Source organism: Pongo pygmaeus, chromosome 20, assembly GCF_028885625.2.
Source record: "Pongo pygmaeus isolate AG05252 chromosome 20, NHGRI_mPonPyg2-v2.0_pri, whole genome shotgun sequence".
Lineage (NCBI taxonomy): Eukaryota > Metazoa > Chordata > Mammalia > Primates > Hominidae > Pongo > Pongo pygmaeus.
The window spans coordinates 55,019,251-55,047,057 of NC_072393.2; the positions used below are offsets into that span (position 1 = coordinate 55,019,251).

The 27,807-nt window shown below is 52.9% G+C and overlaps 2 protein-coding genes across 14 annotated transcripts in view; one reads left to right on the forward strand and one right to left on the reverse strand.

The window, feature by feature from the left end:
- TULP2 (TUB like protein 2) overlaps window positions 1-3,769 on the reverse strand; it is a 19,950-nt gene extending 16,181 nt beyond the window's left edge. For 4 of the 9 annotated variants that reach the window (XM_063657274.1, XM_054466203.2, XM_063657275.1 and 1 more), the window contains exons 1-5: window positions 3,331-3,769; window positions 2,568-2,600; window positions 2,076-2,127; window positions 1,165-1,291; window positions 103-240 (exon numbers count right to left, since the gene is read on the reverse strand). In XM_063657274.1, the coding sequence (XP_063513344.1) occupies window positions 103-240; window positions 1,165-1,291; window positions 2,076-2,127; window positions 2,568-2,599 (349 nt within the window). In that variant the 5' untranslated portion in view covers window position 2,600; window positions 3,331-3,769. Of the gene's footprint in view, window positions 1-102; window positions 241-1,164; window positions 1,292-2,075; window positions 2,128-2,567; window positions 2,601-3,020 lie in introns of all 9 variants that reach the window. The other 5 variants (XM_054466204.2, XM_054466200.2, XM_054466209.2 and 2 more) reach the window with 4 other exon arrangements.
- On the forward strand, window positions 728-27,807 carry NUCB1 (nucleobindin 1). Of its 5 annotated transcripts, none has more exons than XM_054466211.2 (15): window positions 728-1,308; window positions 1,948-2,053; window positions 4,862-5,110; window positions 5,523-5,668; window positions 9,043-9,150; window positions 10,480-10,612; window positions 15,700-15,803; window positions 17,565-17,750; window positions 18,027-18,117; window positions 23,218-23,276; window positions 23,523-23,615; window positions 23,687-23,779; window positions 25,738-25,908; window positions 26,419-26,536; window positions 26,856-27,807. In XM_054466211.2, the coding sequence occupies exons 4-15, from the start codon at window positions 5,534-5,536 to the stop codon at window positions 26,960-26,962; spliced, it is 1,398 nt and encodes a 465-aa protein (XP_054322186.1). In that variant the 5' UTR covers window positions 728-1,308; window positions 1,948-2,053; window positions 4,862-5,110; window positions 5,523-5,533; the 3' UTR covers window positions 26,963-27,807. The 5 variants fall into 5 exon arrangements, with proteins under 5 accessions (XP_054322186.1, XP_054322189.1, XP_063513348.1 ...); XM_054466214.2 differs by lacking the exons at window positions 728-1,308; window positions 1,948-2,053 and adding an exon at window positions 3,545-3,674 and having other exon boundaries at window positions 26,856-27,003; window positions 27,143-27,807; XM_063657278.1 differs by lacking the exons at window positions 728-1,308; window positions 1,948-2,053 and having other exon boundaries at window positions 4,745-5,110; window positions 26,856-27,003; window positions 27,143-27,807.

Consider the following 27,807-nt stretch of genomic DNA (forward strand, 5'->3'; position numbering starts at 1 on the left):
GAGCTCCTGAGTATTTTGGACAGATGGATTGAGGCCCCAGACTCCTGGGTTTTAATGGGGACGGAGTTCTGGGGTCTAGGAGGTCGAAGGACTCGCAAATACCTGCTTCTGTCCGCGGTGTCGGGAGGCCGTGCTCGCCCCTGCTGTCTCCACCACTGCTCACGGTGCCCAGGGCACTGTGGATACCAGAGGGCAGATGTGCCTCTGACACTTTCTTCCGGAGGAAAGGGTTCCCAAGGCCTGGGAGAAGGTGCAGCGAGCCCATGAAAAAGATCTACAAATTCCGGTCCTCAATCAAAATCCACCCTGTCACTGGGCTTCCAGATATCACTCCCGCCGGGCGCCGTGGCTCACGCCTGTAATCCCAGCACTTTGGGAGGCCGAGGCAGGCGGATCACCTGAGGTCGGGAGTTCGAGACCAGCCTGACCAACATGGAGAAACACCGTCTCTACTAAAAACACAAAATTAGCGGGGCATGGTGGCGCATGCCTGTAATCCCAGCTACTCGGGAGGCTGAGGCAGGAGAATCGCTTGAACCCGGGAGACGGAGGTTGCGGTGAGCCGAGATCCCGCCATTGTACTCCAGCTTTGGCAACAAGAGCTAAACTCCGTCTCAAAAAAGAAAAAAAACATCACCCGTTTCGCGGACCACCCAAACCTTGAGACCCAGGTCTCAAACTGCATCCTAAGGCTCAGACAAGCACAGCCCTGCCGCTGGATTGTTGCGGGCTCCGCAAGTAAACAATCTAGCGCCAGGCTCTCGTAACGAGACCACGTCCCCCCCCGGACCCCTAGACCCCGTTTCCGCAATCCTGGGGTTGGGGTGGGGGTCCCGGCTTTCCCAGGCCCCACCACCGAGCTCTGCCAAGCCCAATCATCACATTCTCTTGCCCGTTTCCCCTGCTAGTTGTACCATCCCCGCCCCTGCGCTCTGTAGCCCCGCCCCGAACCCCTCCCTCACAGGTCCTGCCGCGGGGGCCCCCACAAGCCTCTCCCCTGGGCGCCCACAGGCCCAGTTCTAAAGCTCTCCTGGGCCAAGGCCCGCCCCCATCCACTACCAAGTCCCCACCCTAAGGCTCCACCCCTTCATCCACTAGGCCCCGCCCACAGACTCCCACAGGCCCCTCCCCTCCAGGCGAACGCCCCCAGGGGCCTTTGGTCACCTCTGTCACCTAAAAGGCGCTCCTCCCGCAGACAAGAGCGCCAAAGCCACAGGGAAGCGTCGGGATTGGCCTGAACCATGAGGAGCTCCTGGCGCTTCTGTCGCTGCTTCTTTTCAAACAGCCGCCGCTGGGGAAATGGGAGAGGTGGGTGTCGGGGCAGGAACCAGATGGGAAGACAGAAGTGAGATGGGGCCTGGGGCAAGGGCTCGCATCGGCGCGAGAGTTCGTGAATCCCTTCCTCCACTGGGGCCCAGATGTCCAGGCCCTCAGTTCTTCAGTTGCTCTTCCCTCATTCCACCCTTGGACTCAGATCCAAGAGTCCTGACACCCTGTCCTCTCATCCCCCAGGACCCAGGAGTCCTGCCTTCTAGAAGCCTTGTTCCTTAGAAATTCATCACAAGGGTTTGTTTGCTTCTTTAGGACCCCCAATTCCTGTTTTCTTTTCTTTTTCCTTTCTTTTTTTTTTTCTTTTTGAGACAGAGTCTGGCTCTATCGCCCAGGCTGGAGTGCAGTACCACGATCTGCACTCACTGCAGCCTCTGCCTCCCGGATTCAAACGATTCTCCTGCCTCAGCCTCCCGAGTAGCTGGGATTACAGGCACCTGCCACCACACCCGGCTAATTTTTTTGTGTATTAGTAGAGACGGGGTTTCGCCATGTTGGCCAGGCTTGTCTTGAACTCCTGACCTCAAGTGATCTGCCCACCTTAGCATCCCAAAGTGCTGTGATTACAGCCGTGAGCTGCCCCGCCCGGCCCCAAATTCCTATTTTCTCATTTCTCAGTGGGAAAACTCAAGGATGAGAGACAGCCAACACGGGCCAGGAGTCCTAGAGCAAGACCTGTTGGAGAGGCCCCTGGGGAGGCACAGAAGGTGGAAGAGTTGGAGTGGTGAGATTCCTGGGCACAATACCTGCTGTTCCAGCTTCTGCAGCCTCATAGCAGCGAGCTCATGCGCCAGGATGCTGAGAAAGACGCAGGCCCATGGTGACAGTGCACAGGGAACCTCGGTTGCCCAAGAGAGCCCCTCCCTCCCCCATCCTGCCCTTATCTCAGCTTGGGTTCTGGGCACCTGTGAGGTCACAGAAGGTGCAGAACCTGAGCCTGCTCCACCAGTTATAGGGCCCTTTCTTCTGGCACTTGCCCACAGAAGCCGGGACCCAGAGATCCCAGGTCCCTCCTGTCTCAGGATTCAGGAGTCTGGGGCCCCCAACCCGTTCTCTTTCAGACCCAGAAGTCTGCACCCTAGACCCGTCCCTTTAGGACACAGGAGTCCAGGTCCCCAGCCCCTTCCTGCAAGGCCGATGGTGCTGAACTTGCAAACATGGTTATGAGGCCAGAGCTGAGTGCACGGGGTCCCCAGCCCTTTCCACCTCCACCCCTACTCATCTGTTTCCCTACTCACTCTCTCATCAATGTGTCATTATCCCGAGACATTCTGCAGAAGCAAGAATGAGGAGTCAGGATCAGAACCAACATCCCAATGGATCCTGCCCACCAGCACCTAATCCTTTATTTATTGCTTTATTGCTTTATTTATTTATTTATTTATTTATTTATTTATTTAGAGACAGCCTAGCCTCGCTCTGTTGCCCAGGCTGCAGTGCAGTGGCACCATCTCGGCCACTGCAACCTCCACCTCCTGGGTTCAAGCGATTCTCCTGCCTCAGCCTCCCGAGTAGCTGGGACTATAGGTGTCCGCTATTATGCCTAATTTTTTTGTATTTTAGTAGATACCGGTTTTCACTATGTTGGCCAGGCTGGTGTCCGACTCCTGACCTCAGGTGATCCGCCCGCCTTGGCCTTCTAAAGTGCTAGGATTACAGGCATGAGCCACAGTGCGCAGCCTGATCCTTACCTTTAAATTTGCTCCCGGGCCCAGGCAGCCCGAATCCCAGCACCCACTCCTGTCGGGATCCAGTAGCCTGTTTCCAGCTTCCCACGCGGGTCGGCAAGTCCGCTTCTCTCTCCCCCAAATATCTAATTCTCCAGCACCCAGGCATCAGAACTCAGGACTGTGTACTTCAAACACCCAGCCCCCAGCGGCCTAGAACTCCACCGCCCACCTGCCTGGGATCGGGAGACTTGTTCTCCTCACCAGGTGCCTGGAGAGGCTGCTCACATTGATGCCTCGGTACCTTGCCTCTCTGGCCAATCTCTAAACATACCTGATCCTCTCTTTGGAAGCTGGGGACCTAATTTCGGGATATCTGCGAAATAGGGAGGAGAAGAAAGAGGGCTCAGAGGGAGGGAGGATTCCCCCTGGGATCTGACCCAGTCCACTCCCTTCTGACCCTCCACTCTCCACTTCCAACAAAGTAACGAGCTCGGTCACTGATGCAGCCAAGCAACCCTGCTCCGGGGGTTCTGAACACGAATGACGTGTGGATGTTCCTTAAAGAGACCAGAGACCGGCCGGGTGCGGTGGCTCACGCCTGTAATCCCAGCACTTTAGGAGGCCGAGGCGGGCGGATCACGCGGTCAGGAGATCTAGACCATCCCTGCTAACGTGGTGAAACCCCGTCTCTACTAAAAAAAACAAAACAAACAAACAAACAAAAAAAATTAGCCGGGCGTGGTGGCGGGCGGGCGCCTGTAGTCCCAGCTACTCGGGAGGCTGAGGCAGAAGAATGGCGTGAACCTGGGAGGCGGAGCTTTCAGCGAGCTAAGATCGCGCCACTGCACTCCAGCCTGGGTGACAGAGCGAAACTCCGTCTCAAAAAAAAAAAAAAAAAAGAGACAGAGAGAGACCAGAGACCTCGCGGCCTCACTGTACACATCTCGCTTACAAGAAACTTAAAAGAGGCGGGGCGCAGTGGCTCACGCCTGTAATCCCAGCACTTTGGGAGGCGGAGATGGGGAGGGAAGATTGCTTGAGTCCAGGAGATCCAGATCCAGACCAGCAAGACAGAGACCTTTTTTTTTTTTTTTTTGAGACGGAGTCTCACTCTGTCGCCCAGGTTGGAATGCAGTGGCGCGATCTTGGCTCATTGCAACCTCCGCCTCCCGGGTTCAAGAGATTGCCCTGCCTCAGCCTACTGAGTAGCTGGGATTACAGGCATGCGCAACTACGCCTGGCTAATTTGTGTTTTTAGTGGAGACGAGGTTTCTTCATGTTGGCCAGGCTGGTCTCAAACCCTTGACCTCAGGTGATCTGCCCGCCTCAGCCTCCCAAAGTGCTGGGATTACAGGAGTGAACCCCCAAGCCCGGCTTGACTTCCGTCTCTTTAAACAACAAAGTGTGAGAAGTGTGAAAGACAGAATGTTAAAAAAAGAAAAAGGCTAAAAAAGAATTAAAGATTTAAATATTTTTATTAAAAATTAAAAAATATATATATTAGCCAGGCATGGTAGTGTGGCCTGTGGTCTCATCTACTTGGGAGGCTGACGCGGGAGGATTACTTGGGCCTGGGAGGTAGAGGCTGCAGTGAGAAGTGATTGCGCCACTGCACTCCAGCCTGGGTGACAGAGCAAACCCTGTCTCAAATAATAATAAGAAGAAGAAGAAAGAAACTCATAAGGAAGGCTATGCAATTGCTACCGCGCTGTAACTTCCAGGCACTTCGTGGGGCGAAAATAAATGGGAAAACTACAGCTCCCATGAGGCGAAGGGGCCACGATGTCCGCGGAAGTTATTTTTCCCCCGGCCGGCAGGGAGTTGTAGTTATCTTTGAAAGGCTTCTCTCTCTTTTGGCATAGGCGGGAAATGTGGCGTCAAGAGGCTGGGATTCCGAGAAAGAAGCGAGGCTTTCACGAAAATGCGAGCGACTTCGGCAAGGGGCGGGGCCGCTAGACGTGGATGAAAGGTACAGAGCCAGCGTGGACCAATCAGGCCTCTTTGGGGCGGGGCCTCGGTGGATAAGTGGGCGTGGTCTAGGGGGGAAATCACCAAGATCGCACCGGAGGTCCTTGCCCGCCCTGGAAAACGCCCTCTGCGGTGAAGGAGAGGTGAGAGGCCAGGGTTCCATACTCTTGGGTCCTAGGGAGGATGGGGGCCAGAGGGCTGGAAAACTGGGTCCCGGAGGAGGATGCACTGGGTGCCAGTACTTTAGGTCCTGGGAAAACAGGAGGCTGGGACCGTGGACTCTTGTGTCTCGGGGAGGCGGCGGCCGAGATCCCGGATTCCTGAGTGTGAGAGAGGAGCGTGTTGGGAGCCAGGACTCCTGGGTCTGAGGGCCCAGACTCCTGTATCGGAGGAAGGGAAGGCTGGAGGCCTGGAATCCTGGGGCCTGGGTAACAAAATGCTTGTGTCTTGATTCTTGGAAGTGGGGGCGGCGCTGGGGGCCCGAACTCCTGGTTCCAGGGGAGGAAGAGGCTTGGGACAGACATTATGCATTATCCAGCCCTCCATCCCCCACAGACCACACCGCCATGCCTCCCTCTGGGCCCCAAGGAACCCTCCTTCTGTTGCCGCTGCTGCTGCTGCTCCTGCTTCGCGCTGTGCTGGCTGTCCCCCTGGAGCGAGGGGCGCCCAACAAGGAAGAGACCCCTGCGACTGAGAGTCCCGTGAGTGGCCCTGCCCTGCTGTCCAGCCAGGTGTTTGCAGTGGTACTACAGCTCCTGCAGACCCCCGTGCCCGTAGGGTGGATGCTCCAGTGACTTCCTGGCCCTACAGTTGTAGCTTGTTTTTTGCCCGCCATTCCTCCCAGCAGCAGGGGTTTGACTTGGTGAAAAACTGGAGGTCCCTGACTCTGAGGTGTGGAAAATCTGCGTCACGTCCCAATTAAACCTCTGTTTTTTTAAGATTCTCTCCACCCAAGAAGTAATTTGAAAACAAACAAACAAAACTACATTTCCCAGTAGCACCATGTTGCTAGTTCCCAGTAGAGTTGCTGTTGGCCAGCTGGGGTATTCTGACTTCATGGTGCTCTTGGGAGTTGTAGTTTAAATTACAAAAGGGCGGGTGAACTGCTTGTTTATTAATTCCAACATGTGTTTATCAAACCCAATAAAAGCTTTGGTCTTAAGGGATTTGGAACTTTGGAGATCCTGAAGGCCAGTGCGTGTCTTGTGGTCCGAATCTTCCTATAGCTCCCCATAAGGATAGGCTGGTCAGGCCGGGCGCAGTGGCTCATGCCTGTAATCCTAGCACTTTGGGAGGCTGAGGCAGGCGGATCACTTGAGGTCAGGAGTTCAAGACCAGCCTGGCCAACATGGCAAAACCCGATCTCTACCAAAAATACAGAAATTAGCTGGGCGTGGTGGCGCACACCTATAATCCCAGCTACTCTGGGAGGCTGAGGCACGAATTCTCGTGCTGGAACCAAGAGAGGTGGAGGTTGCTGTGAGCCAAGGTCACGCCATTGCACTCCAGCCTGGGCGACAGAGCTGAGACTCTGTTTTCTGAGACTGTCTCAAAAAACAAAGAATGGGCTAGTCATTACCCCCTGGAACGGATCATTGCATGTTCCTGGTCCCCACACTGCAAGTTAGGCCTCTATTCTGTGAAATCCTTGCAGACCCAGGAAGGCTTCATTGAGTCCCATTTCTTTTCTTCCATTCCACATGTTTCCTGAGCACCTTCTATGAGCCAGGCACAGTAGTAGTTGTTAGGGCCCAGCCACGTGCATGCCCCATGTCCATGGACTATCCCTGCTCACTGGGAGATAGAAGACGAAGGGCAGGGCTCTATGAGAGTGAACACCAGGGGTGACAGGCAGAGAGGAAGGGAGGCGTGAGTTGAGTTCTTTCTTTCTTTCTCGCTCTGTCGCCAGGCTGGAGTGCAGTGGTGCAATCTTGGCTCACTGCAACCTCTGCCTCCCAGGTTCAAGTGATTCTCCTGCCTCAGCCTCCCGAGTAGCTGGGACTACAGGCGCACACCACCACGCCCAGCTAATTTTTGTATTTTTAGTAGAGACGGGGTTTCACCATGTTGGCCAGGATGGTCTTGATCTCTTGACCTCTTGATCTGCCTGCCTCGGCCTCCCAAAGTGCTGGGATTACAGGCATGAGCCACCTCATTTTCTCTTTTTCTTTTTTTTTTGGAGATGGATTTTTGCTGTGTCACCCAAGCTGGAGTGCAGTGGTGCAATCACTGCAATCTTCATCTCCTAGGCTCAAGCTATCCTCCTGCCTCAGCCTCTGGAGTAGCTGGGACTGCAGGCATGTGCCACCATGCCTAGCTAATTTTTTTTGTATTTTTGATAGAGACAGGGTGTTATTATACTGCCCAGGTTAGTCTCGAACTCCTGAGCTCAAGTGATTTGCCCGCCTTGGCCTCCCAAAGTGCTGGGATTATAGGTGTGAGCCACTGAGTTCTGAACTGGAGAGATGTTAAGTCAAGAGCAAGGAAGAGAGGAAGTGAGGGGAAGAGCATTCCAGGCAGAGGGAACAGCATGAGCAAAGGCCACTTGGTAGGAGAAAGCAGAGCAAGTTGAGGACGTCAAGGAGGCTGCTGTGGCTGGAGCAGGGAGAGTGAGGGGGAGGGGAGAGGGGGATTATGTGGATCATGTGGGATCTTGTGAGACTTGGTAAAGAATATATATATATATATATATATATATATATATATATATATATATATATTTAATAGACAGGGTCTTGTGCTGGTGCCCAGGCTGGAGCACAGTGGCAGGATCATACCTCACTGCAGCCTTGAACTCCTGGGCTCAAGTGATCCTCCTGCCTCAGCCTCCCAAAGCACTGAGATTACAGGCATGAGCTACCATGCTTGGCCTTCTCTCTTTTGTAATTTTATTTATTTATTTTTTCCAACTTATCTTATTTGCTTTTCACCACAACTCTGGGAGGCAGAGGATTTATTGCCTATTTTATAAATAGGAAGAGCATAGAAGGCCCAGGGAGAGTAAAGTGCCACCAAGCTATGCATGACACGGGTGGGACTAGGAGGCCTGGGACTTTTGTCTGTGTTGTTCACAGTGCCTGGCATATGATAGGGGCCTGGTGAATGTTCTTTGAATGAGTGAATGCATGCATAGGTGGGTGGGTAGATGGATGGGCAGGTGGATGGATGGGCGGGTGGATGAGTGGATGAATGGATGGGTGGGTGGATGGATGGATGAGTGGATGGATGGGTGGGTGGATGGATGGATGAGTGGATGGATGGGCAGGTGGATGGATGGGTGGGTGGATGAGTGGATGAATGGATGGGTGGGTGGATGGATGGATGAGTGGATGGATGGGTGGTTGGTTGGATGGGTGGGTGGATGGATGGATGAGTGGATGGATGGGCGGGTGGATGGATGGGTGGGTGGATGAGTGGATGGATGGATGGATAGATGGATGGATGGATGGATGGATGGGTGGGTGGATGGATGGGCAGGTGGATGAGTGGATGGATGGATGGATGAATGGATGGATGGATGGATGGATGGATGGGTGGGTGGATGGGTGGGTGGGTGGATGGATGGATGGATGGATGGGTGGATGGATGGGTGGATGGATGGGTGGATGGATGGGTGGATGGATGGGTGGATAGATGGGTGGGTGGGATGTATGGATGGATGGGTGGGATGTATGTATGGATGGGTGGGTGGGATGTATGGATGGGTGGGTGGGATGTATGGATGGATGGGTGGGTGGGATGTATGGATGGATGGGTGAGTGGGATGTATGGATGGGTGGGTGGATGTATGGATGGGTGGGTGGATGCATGGATGGATGGATGGTTGGATGGATGGATAAAGGTATGATTCATGGCTTCCCAACAAGTCATGTCCACTCTGAGCACCCACTCTGGGCAGTATTGGGCTGGGTGTTCACTGACGTGATTTTCATTTCATCTTTGCTGCATACATGGGAAAAGGTAAAAACTGAGTCCCTTGTCAGCTGCCCCAGAGAGCGGGCTATAGCAGTAACAGGAGTGAGGGTGGGGATGGCGGTGGGAGCAGGGGCTGCTATGTCTGTCCTTGTTGCCTCAGGACACAGGCCTGTACTACCACCGGTACCTCCAGGAGGTCATCGATGTGCTGGAGACGGATGGGCATTTCCGAGAGAAGCTGCAGGCTGCCAATGCGGAGGACATCAAGGTGCGGCTGGGGGAGTGGGGGCTGTGGGAGGGGTACGTGCTGGAAGGGCAGAGTTCAGGAGAGGACTGGTTTCTTTTCTTTTTTTTTTTTTTTTTTCTTTTTTTGAGACAGAGTCTTGCTCTGTCACCCAGGCTGAAGTGCAATGGTGCGATCTCAGCTCACTGCACCTCCACCCCGCAGGTTCAAGCGATTCTCTTGCCTCAACTTCCCAAGTAGCTGGGATTACAGGCGCACACCACCATGCCTGACTAATTTTTGTATTTTTAGTAGAGATGAGGTTTCACCATGTTGGCCAGGCTGGTCTCAACTCCTGACCTCGTGATCCGCCCATCTCGGCTTCCCAAAGTGTTGGGATTACAGGCATGAGCCACCACGCCCAGCTGTACTAGTTTCTTCAAAGGGGCCACATGGCTCCAGCTCTGCCTGTATTTGAAATCACCAAAGTGAGGCTCAGGGAGAAGTTGCTTCTTGGGGTCACAAGCTGGGAAGAGCTTTGGAGAACACAGAATACGTGGTTAGTGCAGAGTCCCGCAGGCAGGCTTTCAGTCACAGCTCCACCACTTATCAGCTATGGGGCCTCCCCTCACCGCGCCTCAGTTTCCCCATCTGTAAAATGGGAGTCATCATAGAACCTGTCGCGCACGGTTCAGGTTTGGATTTTCCAAGGGAAGGATTTTAGGGTTTGGATTTTCCAAAGGAAGATGTGTAAAGAGTTTGGAAGAGCATGGTGACACTCCTTAGCAAGTGTTCTGGGAGGGTTGCGTTAACAGAATGCTCCTATGGTGCCTTCTACAGAGGAAGAATTCAAAATAAGGGAGGTGCTGGTGTCCCTTACATCACCATGAACTCCCATGTCAGGCCTCTAGGAGCACCATCATTGTCCCCATTTCACTGAGTAGGACACTGAACCCTCATATCAGGATCTGTCCTTCTCATGGGCCTGGGTCTCACCACCATGCACGGCTAATTTTGTATTGTTTCTAGAAACAGGGACTTGCCATGTTGCCCAGGCTGATCTTGAACTCCTGGGCTCATGTGATCCTCCCACCTCAGCCTCCCAAAATGCTGGGATTACAGGCGTGACCCACCGCACTTGGCCCTAAACATGTGGCTTGATGAATGACGGGAGATGGGGCAGCAGAAGTGGGCAGGGCCTTGAATGCCAGGCTGACGGGCTGGGAGCTGTCCTTCCTGGAGACTCTGAGGATCTGGGGGACTATAAGCAGGGAAGGGGCGGTATAAGACTGGGGCATGAGAAAGCTTATAAGAAGCTTCCAGAGAAGACAGAGAGCAGGCGCCCAGGCTGACCAGGGTCTCCTCTCCCGTCAGAGCGGGAAGCTGAGCCGAGAGCTGGACTTTGTCAGCCACCACGTCCGCACCAAGCTGGATGAGCTCAAGCGACAGGAGGTGTCACGGCTGCGGATGCTGCTCAAGGCCAAGATGGATGCCGAGCAGGATCCCAGTGAGCAGGGGCAGGGCAGGAGGGACAGGCAGGGAGGGGTGGGGAAGGGTGGCCTCGCTCCCGGCCTCCAGGTGGTTGTGTGCTAGGCAGGTGAGGCCTCCCTCCCCGCTGTGAAATGTACTGAAATGTGCATGGGAGATTGCCCCAGTGTTCCTCCTAGCATGATTTAATATTAATATTACAATGTTGTTTGTTTATATTCTGTTTCCATTTGTTGTTTTTAAAAATCTTTATCATGGGTTGGGCACAGTGGCCCACGCCTGTAATCCCAGTACTTTGGGAGGCTGAGGCAAGCAGATCACCTGAGGTCAGGAATTTGAGACTACCCTGGCCAACATGGTGAAACCCCATATCTGCTAAAAATACTAAATTAGCTGGGCATGGTGGTGCATGCCTGTAATCCTAGCTGCTCAGGAGGCTGAGGCAGGAGAATCGGTTGAACCCGGGAGGCGGAAGTTGTAGTGAGCCGAGATTGCGCCATTGCACTCCAGCCTGGGCAACAGAGTGAAACTCTGACTCAAAAAAAAAAAAAAAAAATCATTGTCATTTAAAATTCTGGTAGAGGCTGGGTGCAGTGGCTCACGCCTGCAATTCCAGCACTTTTGAGGCAGGAGAATCACTCGAGCCCAGAAGTTCAAAACCAGCCTGGGCAACATAGCAAGACCCCTGTCTCTATAAAAAATATTAAAAAATGAGCTGGGCATGGTAATGCATGCCTGTGGTCCCACCTCCTTAGGAAGCTGAGGTGGGAGGATCGTTGAGCCTGGGATGTCAAGGCTACAGTGAGCCATGACTGCGCCACTGTACTCCAGCCTGGGCGACAGAACAAGATCCCATCTCAAAAAAAAAAAAAAAAAGTTGAAAGAACTTCAAACTTTTAGAAAAGTTGTAAGAGTAGTACAGAAAACTCCCGAACACCCCTGACCCAGCTTCTCTAGTTAACATTTGCTCCATTTGCTTTGTCATTCACGTTTGGGACTTCACCACAGTCACCATCTCGTCACCCTTACACATTTCAGTGTGATACTCTTGCATGAGTGCAGCGATAAAATCGGGAAGTTTATCAGGTCACACTGTTTTTCCTTGCTTAGCTAATATCTTTCTTTTTTTTTTTTGGAGACAGAGTCTCGCTCTGTCGCCCAGGCTGGAGTGCAGTGGCGCAATCTCGGCTCACTGCAAGCTCCACCTCCCAGGTTCACGCCATTCTCCTGCCTCAGCCTCAGGCGCCCGCCACCACGCCCGGCTAATTTTTTGTATTTTTAGTAGAGACGGGATTTCACTGTATTAGCCAGGATGGTCTTGATCTCCTGACCTCGTGATCCGCCCGCCTTGGTCTCCCAAAGTGCTGGGATTACAGGCGTGAGCCACCGCGCCTGGCCTTTTTTTTTTTTTTTTTTTTTTTTTTTCCGGTGAGACAGAATCTCGCTCTGTCTTCCAGGCTGCACTACAGTGGCGTGATCTCGGCTCACTGCAACCTCTGCCTCCTGGGTTCAAGCAATTCTCCTGCCTCAGCCTCCCAAGTAGCTGGGATTACAGGTGTGTGCCACCACGCCCGGCTAATTTTGTATTTTTAGTAGAGACTGGATTTTGCCATGTTGGCCAGGCTGGTCTTGAACTCCTGACTTCAAGTGATCCTCCCATCTCGGCCTTCCAAAGTGCTGGGATTACAGGCCTGAGCCACCGGCTCTGGCCCCCATCTCAAGGTCTTTAATGTAATCCCGTCCTCCAGGACCCCTTAGCCCTGAAAGGTCACGCATTCACAGGTTCCAGGGATCAGGATGTGGATATCTTTTAGGGCACCAGTATCCAGCTGCCACAACACCCAGGCTCGTCCCGTCCCTCCTCTGCCCAGAGCCTGCCCCCAGCACCCCAGTGCCCTCAGGCCCGCGTTCACGTTCCTCTTGGCTGCTGGGAGCCTGGGTGGACCTTGGCCACACCCGCCCGACCCTGCCCTTCCCCTATGCACCCTGACCTTCTTGTGTCAGCATTTTAAGAAATTGCTGGCGTGCAGCCTCGGGACCTTTGTCCATTCGTCCCGCTCTCTCGTGACATTCTTTCTCAGGGCTCTTTGCCTGGTCCATGGACCTTCTGTCTCCCCTGGAATGTCACCTCCTCAGGGTGTCACCGCCCCAGCCGTCCTGTGTAAAGGAGCCTCTGTTTTATTTGTGTGCTTGGTATTCCTTCGTTCATCCCTTGGTCGCCTGTTCTCTGTCTCTCTAGACTGGGTGCTCCAAGAGGCAGACCTCTTTTTGTTGTTGTTATTGTTTTTGAGACAGAGTCTCACTCTGTCGCCCAGGCTGGAGTCCAATGGCACAATCTTGGCTCAGTGCAAACTCTGCCTCCCAGGTTCAAGCGATTCTCCTGCCTCAGCCTCTTGAGTATCTGGGATTACAGGTACCTGCCACCAAACCCAGCTAATTTTGTATTTTTAGTAGAGACAGGGTTTCACCATGTTGGCCAGGCTGGTCTCGAACTCCTGACCTCAGGTGATCCACCCACCTCAGCCTCCCAAAGTGCTGAGATTACAGGCATGAGCCATCCCACCTGGCCTCCAAGAGTCAGAATTCTGTCATCATTTGATTCCTGCCATGTCCACAGCGGCCGGTGCTGGGTCAGCCTGGAATAGTGGCTCAACACACGTCCCTGGCACAAATAATGAATTTGAGATTCAGTTTGTACCTGTGTCCTGCACACCTGTCACTCCTCTGGGCTCAGCCAGGGCCGTAGCTGCCTCCACTGCAGCCTGGGTCTCCCAAATTCTAGGGGTGTGTGTGTGTGTGTGTGGGTGTGTGGGTGTGTGTGGGTGTGTGGGTGTGTGTGTGTGTGTGTGTGTGTGTGTGTGTGTGTGTGTGTGTGTGTGTCTGCTGCCTCCACTGCAGCCTGGGTCTCCCAACCCACCTGACCAAGGGCTGGCTGCTAGAGGGCAGGGCTAGGCTGATGTGTGTGGGTCTGTGCGTGTGTGTGTCTGTGTGTCTTTCTCCCCACCTACCCAAGGGCCACTGGAGGCCAGGGCCAGGCTGATTCATTTCGGGTCCAGCATTGCACAGCTTAGGCCTGGGCCCCTAGAGGCCTCGGGAGACGTGCGTGCGGTAAGTGTGTGTTGGCAGCGTGTGCGCTGTCCCTTCCTGCCTGGAAACCCTACCCCATCCTGACCACTTGGAAACTCCCATACGAGGGAGGCTGCACTTGTTTGCTGAGGCTGCTGTAACCAAGTACCACTGACCAGGTGCTTCAGCAACAGAACTTGACTGTCTCATGGCCTGCAGTCAGAGTCCAAAGTGAAAGTATTGGCAGGGCTGGTTCTTTCTGGGGCTGTGAGGGAGGATCTGTACCAGGCCCCTCTCCTTGGCTTGCAGACGGCCGTCTTCTCACTGCATCTTCACGCCATCTTTCCTGTCTGTGTGCCTGGACCAAATTTCTCCTTTCATTATTATTTTTTATTAATTATCATTATTATTAATTTTTTTTTTTTCCCGAGACAGAGTTTTGCTCTCGTTGCCCAGGCTGGAGTGCGGTGTCGCGATCTCGGCTCACTGCAACCTCTGCCTCCCGGGTTCAAGCGGTTCTCCTGCCTCAGACTCCCAAGTAGCTGGGACTACAAGCACGTGCCACTACGCCTGGATAATTTTGTATTTTTAGTACAGATGGAGTTTCCCCATGTTGGGCAGGCTGGTCTCGAATTCCTGACCTCAGGTGATCCACCCGCCTTGGCCTCCCAAAGTGCTGGCATTACAGGCATGAGCCACTGTGCCCAGTCATAAATTTCTGCCTTTTATAAGGTCACCAATCATGTTGGATTAGGGCCCACAGTAATGACCTCATCTTAACCTGATTCCCTCTGTAAAGACCTAGTCTCCAAATCAGGTCACGTTCTGCGGTACTGGGGCTTAGGATTTCAACATAGAAACTTAGGAGCACGCAATTTAACCCCTAAGATTGGTTGATGCTTTATCAAAAATTTTGATGTTTTTCTTTTGTTTGTATGTATGTATTTATTTATTTATTTATTTTTCAGATGGAGTCTCACTCTGTCACCAGGCTGGTGCAGTGGTGTGATCTCGGCTCACTGCAACCTCCACCTCCCGGGTTCCAGTGATTCCCCTGCCTCAGCCTCCCAAGTAGCTGGGGCTACAGGTGCGCACCACCATGCCCAGCTAATTTTTTGTGTTTTTAGTAGAGATGGGGTTTCACCATGTTGGCCAGGATGGTCTCAATCTTTTGACCTTGTGATCTGCCCGCCTTGGCCGCCCAAAGTGCTGGGATTACAGGCGTGAGCCACCGCACCCAGCCTTGTTTGTTTTTTTAAAGAGTGGTTGAGGCTGGGCGCGGTGGCTCACACCTGTAATCACAACACTTTGGGAGGCTGAGGTGGGTGGATCACCTGAGGTCAGGAGTTCAAGACCAGCCTAGCCAACATGGTGAAACCCTGTTTCTGTTTCTACTAAAAATACAAAAATCAGCCGGGTGTGGTGGCACACACCTGTGTCCCAGTTCCTCGGGACTGAGGCAGGAGGATTGCTTGAGCTTGGGAGGCAGAGGTTGCAGTGAGCCGAGATCCTGCCACTGCAGAGTGAAACCCTGTCTCTAAAAAAAAAAACAAAAAACAAAAACAAAAACAAAAAAAAAAGAAGGAAAAGAAAAAAAGAAATGGTTGAGTGTCATGGTTTTGGATGTCCAATGGCTGGTTCCCATCCTTGCTCTGCCACTTCCTAGCTGCTACCCTAGACCAGTCACAACCCCTCAAGGGGTCTCAGTTTTCACATTCATAAAGTGGGGATAATCATAGAACCCATGTTGTCAGGATTTTGTGGAAAGTAAATGAATTAATACAGTTAAAGTGCTTAGGGCATGTCCTGGCATCTAGTAAGTGGGCAGTACATGTTAGTTTTTATTATGGTTATTATTGTAAGCATCAGACTCAGTCGTGGGATCACCTCCTCCAGGAAGCCCTCCCTGATTGCCCCAGGCTCAAGCTGTCTTCTAGGCTTCCCTAGTGCTGTCCGTGACTTCTTTAGAGCATGTCTGGCCCAAGATAGGGGTTCTGAAAGAACATGCCCTGAGGTGTTGGACTCTTCCCTCTCTTCCAGATGTACAGGTGGATCATCTGAATCTCCTGAAACAGTTTGAACACCTGGACCCTCAGAACCAGCATACATTCGAGGCCCGTGACCTGGAGCTGCTGATCCAGACGGTAATGGGAGTGGGTCTGGAGGCAGAGGATTGAGGGTAGCTTTGCGGAAGGGGAGAAGGGGACAGAGTCCCTGATGTGAGCCAGCTCACCATTCCTGCTGGTGTTCTCTGAGGCTGGAGGCTGGTAGAGGGCTGAGTGGTTTCTTTTCATTTTTTTTTTTTTTTGAGACGAAGTGTCGCTATTTTCCCTCAGGCTGGAGTGCAATGGTGCAATCTCGGCTCACTGCAACCTCTGCCTCCCGGGTTCAAGCGATTCTCCTGCCTCAGCCTCCCGAGTAGCTAGGATTACAGGTGCCTGCCGTCACGCCCGGAAAATTTTTGTATTTTTAGTAGAGACAGGGTTTCACCATGTTGGCCAGGCTGGTCTCGAACTCCTGACCTCAGGTGATCCACCCGCCTCAGCCTCCCAAAGTGCTGGGATTACAAGCGTGAGCCACCGCACCCAGCTCTTCTTATAGTGATATCCACCGTAATCCAGCAGGCCATCATCTTAACTAATTACATCTGCAAACACTCTATTTCCAAATAAGATCACATTCTGAGATTCCAGGTGGACATGAATTTGGGAGTGTGTGGGGGGGTATACTATTCAACCTGGTATTGTTAACTCCATTTTACAGAGGTGGAAACTGAGGCACAAAGAGGCTGAGTAACTTGCCCAATGTCACAGAGCTTATGAGATTTGGTCACAAAGCACAGCCTAGATTTGAACGCTGGGCAAAATAGTTAGAAACCTCTTGTTCTTTTTTTGGTTTCTTTTTACTTTTTTTTTTTTTTCCCTGAGACAGCGTCTTGCTCTGATGCCCAGGCTGGAGTGCAGTGGCATGATCACAGCTCACTGCAGCCTCGACCTCCTGGGCTCAAGCAATCCTCACACCTGACCCTCCTGAGTAGCTGGGACCAGAGGTGCAAGCCACCGCACCAGGCTAATTTTAAAACTTTTTAGTAGACACAAGGTCTCGCTATGTTACATGAGTTCATCTTGAACTCCCAGGCTCAAGTGATCCTCCCACCCCAGCCTCCCAAAGCGCTAGGATTCCAGGCGTGACCCACCTCTCCTAGCCTAACCTCACGTTCTTGGCTGCCTAGCTGTACCTGAAATACATAAATATTAAGTTCATCACGTATGTTGCTCCTATTTACTTATTCCTCCAAGATCTGGAGATCATGGAGGACTTGAAAGAGGTGGGTTGAAGTTGCTATTGTATAACCATCCCAATCTGTTTTGAATAAAGAGAAGAAAGTGTGTTATGGGGCAGGAGCAGTCATGGAAACCAAAAAGGGTGACATCAGGCTGTGCGCGATGGCTCACGCCTATAATCCCAGCACTTTGGGAGGCTGAGGTGGGCGGATCACCTGAGGTCAGGAGTTTGAGACCAGCCTGGCCAACATGGTGAAACCTCATTTCTACTAAAAATACAAAAATCAGCTGGGCCTGGTGACACATGCCTATAATGCCAGCTACTCGAAAGGCCGAGGCTGGAGAGTCACTTGAACCCAGGAGGCAGAGGTTCAAGTGAGGCAGTGAGCCGAGATTGTGCCACCGCACTCCAGCCTGGGCAACAGAACAAGGCTCCCTCTCAAAAAAAAAAAAAAAAAAAAAAAAAAAAAAAATGGGGGGACATTAGGACACGAGATGTAAGACAGGTAGAGGCTGGGGCTGCCCTCAGCCAGGTTCAGGGCCAAGGGCCTGCCATTTACAGGCTGGAATTGGGGGCAGGGCAAAGGGGGCAGTGGGAAATGACCCCATGCCTTTCCCCAGGCCACCCGGGACCTTGCCCAGTATGACGCAGCCCATCACGAAGAGTTCAAGCGCTATGAGATGCTTAAGGAACATGAAAGACGGCGTTATCTGGAGTCACTGGGAGAGGAGCAGAGAAAGGAGGCAGAGAGGAAGCTGGAAGAGCAACAGCGCCGGCACCGCGAGCACCCTAAAGTCAACGTGCCTGTGAGGACCCCATTTGTGCCCATCCATTCCCTACCACATCCAGTTCAAATGCAAGAAAAGAAAGCAGTTAAAGAACTACAATTCCCAGGGGCCCTTGAGGCAAAAAATTTCCTGTTACTGTAACTGGCTGCCCCAGGGGCTGCTGGGAGTTGTAGTTTTCTTAGTTTTCTTGCTTGAGGGAGATGATGTTTGTTGGATGAGGGTAAAGGGATATTTGGTTTTATCTCATGGCATCCAGACTTCTTGCTCATGAGCTCCCGGCTCTCCCCTCCACAGGGCAGCCAAGCCCAGTTGAAGGAGGTGTGGGAGGAGCTGGATGGACTGGACCCCAACAGGTTTAACCCCAAGACCTTCTTCATACTGCATGGTAAGGTGGGGAGGGAGTTCCAGAGCCACGATGAACCCTAGATTCTGATCCTTCTAGGACCTGAATGCTAAGAGGGGTGTGTCTGTCCCAGGAGGGCCTAGTCCGGCCCAAGAGCCGAGCCTATGTCCCCTGGTTGACCAGACAGCCCTGCCTCTCCCGACTATAAGGCTAGGATCTGCATGGAAGGGTTGGGCCTCTTTTCTAGCAAACACCAGGCCTTGGGGTTCTAAGGACAGCTGGTGTCCACTGTAAGCAAACCAGGCTTGGCTAGGCCTGTGCTCTCTGCCCACAGCAGCCCAGGAGAAGCCCTGGTCCACTCTGGGAGCCCTGTCGCTAGGAGTGCGTTGTTCCCTAAGAACCAGGCCTCCAGAAGCCTGGAAAGCCCTTTCTCTTTTTCTTTTTCCTTTTTTTTTTTGAGACGGAGTCTTGCTCTATTGCCCAGGCTGGAGTGCAGTGGCGTGATCTTGGCTCACTGCAACCCCCTGCCCTCCGCCTCCCAGGTTCAAGTGATTCTCCTGCCTCAGCCTCCCGAGTAGCTGGGATTACAAGCATGCACCACCATGCCTGGCTAACTTTTGTATTTTTAGTAGAGATGGGGTTTCACCATGTTGGCCAGGCTGGTCTCGAACTCCCAACCTCGTGTGATCTGCCCCCCTCAGCCTCCCAAAGCGCTAGGATTACAGGTGTGAGTCACTGCGCCCAGCCTCGAAAGCCCTTTCTCTATGGTGGATCAAAGGCACACTCCCCTCAGTCTGTCTCTTCCTGTCTGGAAATGTGGCCTGGGGTTGCCAAGCCCCCTCAGATATGCCCAGCACCCTGTCCCAGAATCTGCAGCCGGTCAGAAGAGCTTAGCAAGGCCTGACTCATTCATTCAGCAAACCTTTCCTAAGTTCCCTCTAAGGACCAAGCTTTGTCAATACCCCATGGATACAACTGTAAACAAAACAAAGTACCTCCCCCTCAGAGTCAGTGATCAGGCATACAGATCATACCATACTTTAGGAACTCCAAGAGACTGTACAGTATGAGAGGTGCTAGCATTTTACGTAAGCTGCCAATTAAATTAACGTACCATTGAAAACAAGATGCATCCTGGGCTGGGTGCAGTGGCTCAGGTCTGTAATCCCAGCACTTTGGTAGGCCAAGGTGGAAGATGGCTTGAGCCCAGGAATTCAAGACCAGCCTGAACAACAAAGTGAGACCCTGTCTCTATTTAAAAAAAAAAAAAATAGACCAGGCGTGGTGGCGCACGCCTATAATCCCAGCATTTTGGGAGGTTGAGGTGGGAGGATCACCTGAGGTCAGGAGTTCAAGACCAGCCTGGCCAACATGGTGAAACCCCATCTCCACAAAAATACCAAAATTAGCCAGGCATGATCGTGGGTGCCTGTAATCCCAGCTACTCAGGAGGCTGAGGTGGGAGAATCACTTGAACCCGGGAGGCGGAGGTTGCAATGAGCCAAGATCGTGCAATTGCACTGCAGCCTGGGTGACAGAGCAAGACTCCATCTCAAAAAAACAAAGAAAAAAATAAAAATTAAAAATTAAATAAATAAAGATGCATCCCTATTTCAGGGGTGATAAAATAGAAGAACACAAAAGTGCATCTCAGAATCAACAAAGGTTCTAGGCTGGGTGTGGTGGCTCACGCCTGTAATCCCAACACTTTGGGAGGCCGAGGCGGGTGGGTCCCTTGAGGCCAGGAGTTGGAGACCAGCCTGGCCAACATGGCAAAACTCAGTCTCTACTAAAAATACAAAAATTAAAAAAAAAAAAATACAAAAATTAGCCAGGCATGGTAGTGCTCACCTATAGTCCCAGCTACTCAGGAGGCTGAGGCAGGAGAATTGCTTAAACCCGGGAGGTGGAAGGTGGGGGTTGCAATGAGCTGAGATCATACCACTGCACTCCAGCCTGGGCAACAGAGTGAGACTCTGTCTCAAAAAACAATAAAAAGTAAAAAAGAATCAAAGAAGATTCTGTAATGTGGTCTCAGGTAGTGACATGTACTACCTCGCAGCCTCGACCACCCAGGTTCAAGTGATCCTCCCCCTCAGCCTCCCAAGTATCTGGGACCACAGGCACACACCACTATGCCTGGCTAATTTTTTTAATTTTTAGTAAAGGCAAGGTTTTACCATGTTGCCCAGGCTGGTCTCAAACTCCTATGCTCAAGCGATCCACCTATCTTGGCCTCCCAAAGTGCTGGGGTTACAAGCATGAGCCATCCCACCAGGCACCACCCCTCGCGTTTTTTTTTTGTTTTTTTGTTTTTTTTTTGAGACAGGATCTTGCTATGTTGCCCAGGCTGGACTCAAACTCCATGCCTCAAACAATCCTCCTGCCTCAATCGCCTGAGTAGCTGAGACTGCAGGCGTGTGCCACTGTGCCCAGCTTTAAACGTTTAATTGTACAGTTCAATAGTATTAAGTATATTGACACTGTCATGCAACCACTTCTGAGAGCTCTGCATCTCGCACAACCGAAACTGTATCCCTTAAACCACTCGCCCTCCCCTTCTTCCCCCGCTCTCTAGCAACCACCATTCTATTTTCTGTCTCTATGATTTTGACTATTTTAGGTACTTCATGCGAGTAGAATCTTTTAGTATTTGTCTTGTGTGTGTGTGTGTGTGTGTGTGTGTGTGTGTGTGTGTGTTTGGCTTATTTCACTTAGCATAATGGTGAGGAACTGAAGTTTTCATTCTACTGGATATTAATTTCTATTTCAATTGCCCCATGCGGCTAGTGGCTGCTGTACTGGAGTCCCAGCACAGCTCTAGAGAGGACATTTGGGCTGGATGCGGTGGCTCACGCCTGTAATCCCAGCACTTTGAGAGGCCGAGGTGGGTGGATCCCTTGAGTCCAGGAGTTCAAGGCCAGCCTGGGCAACATGGCACAAACCCATCTCTACAAATAAAATACAAAAATTAGCTGGGTGTGGTGGCGTGCATCTGTAGTCCCAGCTCCTTGGGAGGCAGAGGTGGGAGGATCACTTGAGCCCAGGAATTCAAGGCTGCAGTGAGCTATGATCATACCAGTGCCCTCCAGCCTGGGCAACAGAGTGAGACCCTGTCTCAAAAAAATAAAAAATAGGCTAGGCTCAGTGGCTCACACCTGTAATCCCAGCACTTTTGGAGGCCAAGGCGGGCAGATCAGGAGCTCAAGAGATCGAGACCATCCTGGCCAACAGAGCGAAACCCCGTCTCTACTAAAAATACAAAAATTATCTGGGTGTGGTGGCGTGCACCTGTAGTCCCAGCTACTCAGGAGGCTGAGGCAGGAGAATCACTTAAACCCTGGAGGTGGAGGTTGCAGTGAGCTGAGATCACGTCACTACACTCCAGCCTGGCAACAGAGCGAGACTCTGTCTCAAAAGTAAATAAATAAATAAATAAATAGGCCGGGTGCAGTGGCTCACCCCTATAATCCCAGCACTGTGGGAAGCCGAGGCGGGTGGATCCCTTGAGCCCAGGAGTTCAAGACCAGCCTGGGCAACATGGCAAAACCCCATCTCTACGAAAACAAATATAAAAATTAGCTGGGTGTGGTGGTGTGCATCTGTAGTCCCAGCCACTTGGGAGGCTGAGGTGGGAGGATCACTTGAGCCGAGGAGTTCAAGGCTTCAGTGAGCTATGATCATACCATTGCACTCCAGCCTGGGTGACAGAGTGAGACCCTGTCTCTAAAAAATTTAAAAAAAAACAACCTTATTTAATCTTTTTAATCAGGCAGTCCCTACAGACCAGAATAGGTTCAGAGCAACTCCCTATACCTTTTTTTTATTTTTCATTTTTTTTTATTTTTAGTGATGGTGCTTCCCTTTGTCACCCAGGCTGGAGTGCAGTGGCGTGATCATGGCTCACTGCAGCCCAGACCTCCTGGGCTCAAGTGATTCTCCCACCTCAACCTCTAGAGTAGCTGGGATCATAGGTGCACACCACCATGCCCAGCCAATTTTTAAATTTTTTTTTTTTTTTTTTTTTTTTGAGGCAGAGTCTCGCTCTCTTGCCCAGGCTGGAGTGCAATGGCGTGATCTTGGCACACTGCAACCCCCGCCTCCCGGGTTCAAGCTATTCTCCTGCCTCAGCCTCCTGAGTAGTGGGGATTAAAGGCGTGAGCCACAGCGCCCCGCCCAATTTTTAACTTTTTTTTTTTTTTTTTTTTTTGTAGAGACGGGGTCTAGCCATCTTTTCTAAGCTGGTCTCGAACTTAATGTGCTCAAGTGATCTTCTTGCCTTAGCCTTCCAAAGTACTGGGATTACAGGCATGAGCCCCTAAGTTCGGCCCCTACATTTTCTTTAATCTTAATCAATTTAAATTTAAACAGCCCATGTGGCTAGCGGCTACTGTATTGGACAGCGCAGATCCAGAGTTTAGGCAAAGAAGAGACCCCCAGGCCTGAGCCCTGGGCCGCACTAGCATGTGGAGGTCAGGAAGAGGATGGAGCCGTCAAAGGAGATAGAGGGGCAAGCCAGAGAGGACAGAGTCATGTTCTGGAAGCCGAGGGCAGAAAGTCAAGTCAGATGCAGGCGGAAATTAACCACTGGATTTGCAAGATGAGGGTTCCCGGCCTCCTCCGCAGGAGCAAGGTTGTGCTTGTCTGAGGGAGCCGAGGAAGGAGGAGGGCGGGTGGTGAGGACAGGAAGTGTGGCTGACCGAGCCTGAAGCCCTGCAGCTGTGGGGTCTGCGTTAGTAGGAGAGGCTCCCCTCACAACTGGAGTCGGCACTGGCCTGGTTCTCTGGGAGGCAGAGGTCCCTGATAACCCTGGAGCTGACTCTGTGTCCAGAGCACTGAATGCCAGGGCCAGAGAATCCTGCATGACAATGACCCAAGCATGTTTCCTCGAATCCTCCCTTTCATCTATTCCATTCTCAACCCCCTGGTCGCTAGGCAGTGGCCCTAGCAACGGGCCTAGTGGAGTGCTAAAGCCTGGGGGCCACCGTTCCACCGCGGGAGACCTGTAGTGGAACGCGGGAGACCTGTAGTGTACCTGTCCTCTGATAACAGACCCCACATCAGCCCAAAATTTCTTCACCAGGGACCTTACGCACCCCGTCCTCGGTCCCCTGAGATACCTTGCTATCCCCTTCCCTTCAGATATCAACAGTGATGGTGTCCTGGATGAGCAGGAGCTGGAGGCCCTCTTCACCAAGGAGGTGAGCATCTTGGAAGCCTCGGGCACCTGGAGGGACGCCCAAATCAGCCACTTGTTTCTTCCTAGCATTTCCCTTAAATCCCCCTGGATGGGAGCTCAGTGAAAACTACAACTCCCATCAGTCCCTGGGGCAAAAACGGCTCCCAGGAGTGGTGGCGTGCCCAAAGGACTGCTGGGAGTTGAAGTTGTCGGGAATGAGCTCGCTGGGAACCTCTCAATGCTGTCTGCCTCTCGCTTGCTCCTGCAGCTGGAGAAAGTGTACGACCCAAAGAATGAGGAGGACGACATGCGGGAGATGGAGGAGGAGCGACTGCGCATGCGGGAGCATGTGATGAAGAATGTGAGGTGGGGGCCAGGCGGGGGAGAGGACGCGGCCCCAGCTCTGTCACTCACCCTTATCTGGCTCCCCAGGTGGACACCAACCAGGACCGCCTCGTGACCCTGGAGGAGTTCCTCGCATCCACTCAGAGGAAGGAGTTTGGGGACACCGGGGAGGGCTGGGAGGTGAGAACATGGGGGATACTCGGAGTCCTGAACCTCTCTCTCTTCCAGCCATGGCCTTTCTTTCAGAATCTCAGGCCCCTTCTCTTTCTCTCTGGGTCTCCATCCATTCTCCTGGGTCACTGCATCCCTATCTCTGGGTCTCTGTTCTCCCCTGTCTCTAGGACTCATTTATTTATTTATTTATTTATTTATTTATTTATTTATTTATTTTGAGACGGAGTCTCACTCCGTCGCCCAGGCTGCAGTGCAGTGGCACGATCTCGGCTCACTGCAGCCTTCACCTCCCAGGTTCAAGCAATTCTCCCGGCTCATCCTCTTGAGTAGCTGAGATTACAGGTGCGTGCCACCACACCCAGCTGATTTTTGTATTTTTAGTAGAGGCGGGATTTCACCATGTTGGCCAGGCTGGTCTCAAACTCCTGACCTCAGGTTATCCACCTACCTTGGCCTCCCAAAGTGCTGGGATTAGAAGTGTGATTTTTTTTTTTTTTTTTTTTGAAACAGGGTCTTGCTCTGTCGCGTAGGCTGGAGCCCAGTGGTGCGATCTCGGCTCACTGCAACCTCCGCCTCTTGGATTCAAGCGATCCTCCCATCTCAGCCTCATGAGTAGCTGGGATTACAGGCGTGAGCCACCACGCGTGGCTAATTTTTGTATTTTTTGTAGAGATGGGGTTTTGCCATATTGGCCAGGCTGCTCTAGAACTGCTGGACTCAAGCGATCCACCTGACCTGGACTCCCTAAGTGCTGGGATTACAGGCATGCACCACCGCACCACACCTGGCTAATTTTTGTATTTTTTGGTAGAGATGGGGTTTTGCCATGTTGGCCAGGCTGCTCTGAAACTCCTGGACTCAAGCTATCCACCCTCCTCAGCCTCCCAAAGTGCTGGGATTACCCAGGCTGGAGTGCAGGGGTGTTATCATGGCCCACTGCAGCCTCAAACTCCTGTCCTCAAGTGATCCTCCTGCCTGAGCCTCCCTATTAGCTGGGACTACAGGCACATGCCAGCATGCCTAGCTAATCTAGCTTATTCTTTTATTTATTTATTTATTTATTTATTTATTTATTTATTTATATTTTTTGAGACAGGGTCTCCTGTCACCTAGGCTGGAGTGCAGTGGCATAATCATAGTTCACTGCAGCCTTGAATTCCTGGGCTCAGGTGATCCTCCTTCCTTAGCCTCCTGAGTAACTGGGACTACAGGCACATACCACCATGCCCAGCTAATCTAGGTCTCTGTTTTATTTTTTTATTTATTTGTTTGTTTATTTTTCAATACAGAGTTTTGCTCTTGTTGCCCAGGCTGGAGTGTAATGGTGCAGTCTCAGCTCACTGCAACCTCTACCTCCCAGGTTCAAGCAATTCTGCCTCAGCCTCCTGAGTAGCTGGGATTATATGCGTGTACCACCATGCCCAGCTAATTTTGTATTTTTAGTAGAGACGGGGTTTCTCCATGTTGGTCAGGCTCATCTCAAACTGCTGACCTCAGATATGCCACCCACCTCGGCCTCCGAAAGTGCTGGGATTACAGGTGTGAGCCACTGTGCCTGGCCCATTTCTATATATTTTTCAAGATGCCCGGCCAATTTTCTGTAGAGACAGGGTCTCGCTCTGTTGCCCAGGCTGACCTTGAACTCCTGGCGTCAAGTGATCCTTCCCACCTTGGCCTCCCAAAATCCTGGGATTCCAGGCGTGAGCCATGGTGCCCGGCCTTGTCTCTCCGTCTTTATCCCACTCCCACCTCCCACTTGGGCTTCTTTGCCCACCCACATGGCCCTGGCCCCCCGCCTCCTCTACACCTCCCGCATTGGCACAACCCTCTCCAATGTGGGTGGGCCGAGGTTGGACCCTGGCCCCCAGCCTCCTCTACACCTCCCGCATTGGCACAACCCTCTCCAGTGTGGGTGGGCCGAGGTTGGACCTGTGCCCCTGATGGCCCCTGTGCCCGCTCTGCAGACAGTGGAGATGCACCCTGCCTACACCGAGGAAGAGCTGAGGCGCTTTGAAGAGGAGCTGGCTGCCCGGGAGGCAGAGCTGAATGCCAAGGCCCAGCGCCTCAGCCAGGAGACAGAGGCTCTAGGGCGGTCCCAGGGCCGCCTGGAGGCCCAGAAGAGAGAGCTGCAGCAGGTGACAGCGGGGGAAGCCGCTTCCATCCACTGAATCTCTGGCTGCCCGTGTCCGTGTCCCCATGGGTGTCCAGAAGCTGGGAAGGCCCGTGGCCACCATGTTAATCACTGGGGGAGCCTCAAGTATTCACCGCCATCTTGAGTAAGGGCAGACGTTTTCCCATCTCTGACGGCTCTGTGGCTGCCATGTTAGATAAGAGCAGTAAGGCGGTAAGTGAGGAGGGAAAGGCCCAGGAGGGGGAGAAAGGCAGACTCAGCCAGGGATGGGTGAGGGTTTCCCTGTCCCAAAGCAGGACCCAAGCCGTGACTGGAGGGAGAACTGGATCCTTGACTATTATTAAGCCCAACTGTCAATGAAAGAGAAAAACTGAGGCCCATGGAGAAGGGATTGGCCCGTGACCACTTAGCAGGTTGCTGTGAAGTCTCAGTTTGGGGACTGAGGCCTGAGCACTTGCAATGCCAGCGTCACACCCTCTTGTCTGTGTGACCCCCCCCCCCCCACCTCCCACAGGCCGTGCTGCACATGGAGCAGCGGAAGCAGCAGCAGCAGCAGCAGCAGCAGCAGCAGCAGGGCCACAAGGCCCCGGCTGCCCACCCTGAGGGGCAGCTCAAGTTCCACCCAGACACAGGTGCTGGCCCTAGTCCAGGGAGGAGGGGCTGCAGGGCTGGACCCCTGGGTCTGAGGTTGGAGGGGCTGGGGCCTGGACTCCCAGATCTGAGGGAAGAGGGACTGGGGGCCCAGACTCCCAGATCTGAGGGAAGAGGGACTGGGGATCTGGACTCCTGGGTCTGAGGGAGGAGGGGCTGGGCCTGGACTCCTGAGTGTGAGGGAGGAGGGGCTGGGGGCTGGGACCCCTGGGTGTGAGGGAGGAGGGGCTGGGCCTCTGGGGGCCTGGGGGAGGAGGGGTTGGGATGTCCTGTGCCACCATTCCCTCCCTCCATTTCCAGACGATGTACCTGTCCCAGCTCCAGCCGGTGACCAGAAGGAGGTGGACACTTCAGAAAAGAAACTTCTCGAGCGGCTCCCTGAGGTTGAGGTGCCCCAGCATCTGTGATCCTCCGGGACCCCGGCCCTCAGGATTCCTGATGCTCCAAGGTGACCGATGGGCGCTGGATGAAGTGGCACAGTCAGCTTCCCTGGGGGCCGGTGTCATGTTGGGCTCCTGGGGCGGGGGCACGGGCTGGCATTTCACGCATTGCTGCCACCCCAGGTCCACCTGTCTTCACTTTCACAGCCTCCAAGTCTGTGGCTCTTCCCTTCTGTCTTCCGAGGGGCTTGCCTTCTCTCGTGTCCAGTGAGGCGCTCAGTGATCGGCTTAACTTAGGGAAGCCCCCTCCCCTTCTCCGTCTGTCCCAAGAGGGTCTGCTCTGAGCCTGCGTTCATAGGTGGCTCGGCCTCAGCTGCCTGGGTTGTGGCCGCCCGAGCATCCTGTATGCCCACAGCTACTGGAATCCCTGCTGCTACTCCGGGCCAAGCTTCTGGTTGATTAATGAGGGCAATGGGGTGGTCCCTCAAGACCTTCCCCTACCTTTTGCGGAACCAGTGATGCCTCAAAGACAGTGTCCCCTCCACAGCTGGGTGCCAGGGGCAGGGGATCCTCAATATAGCCGGTGAACCCTGATACCAGGAGCCCGGGCCTCCCTGAACCCCTGGCTTCCAGCCATTTCATCGCCAGCCTCCTCCTGGACTTCTTGGCCCCCAGCCCCTTCCCCACACAGCCCCAGAAGGGTCCCAGAGCTGACCCCACTCCAGGACCTGGGCCCAGCCCCTTAGCCTCATCTGGAGCCCCTGAAGACCAGTCCCACCCACCTTTCTGGCCTCATCTGACACTGCTCCGCATCCTGCTGTGTGTCCTGTTCCTGTGTTCCGGTTCCATCCAAATATACTTTCTGGAACAAA

Coding starts and splice junctions, on each gene's coding strand:
- NUCB1 (XM_054466211.2), top strand. CDS start 5,534: ATGCCTCCCTCTGGGCCCCAAGGAACCCTCCTTCTGTTGCCGCTGCTG. Junction 9,151..10,479: donor CCAATGCGGAGGACATCAAG/GTGCGGCTGGGG, acceptor CTCTCCCGTCAG/AGCGGGAAGCTGAGCCGAGA. Junction 23,780..25,737: donor ACACCGGGGAGGGCTGGGAG/GTGAGAACATGG, acceptor CCCGCTCTGCAG/ACAGTGGAGATGCACCCTGC.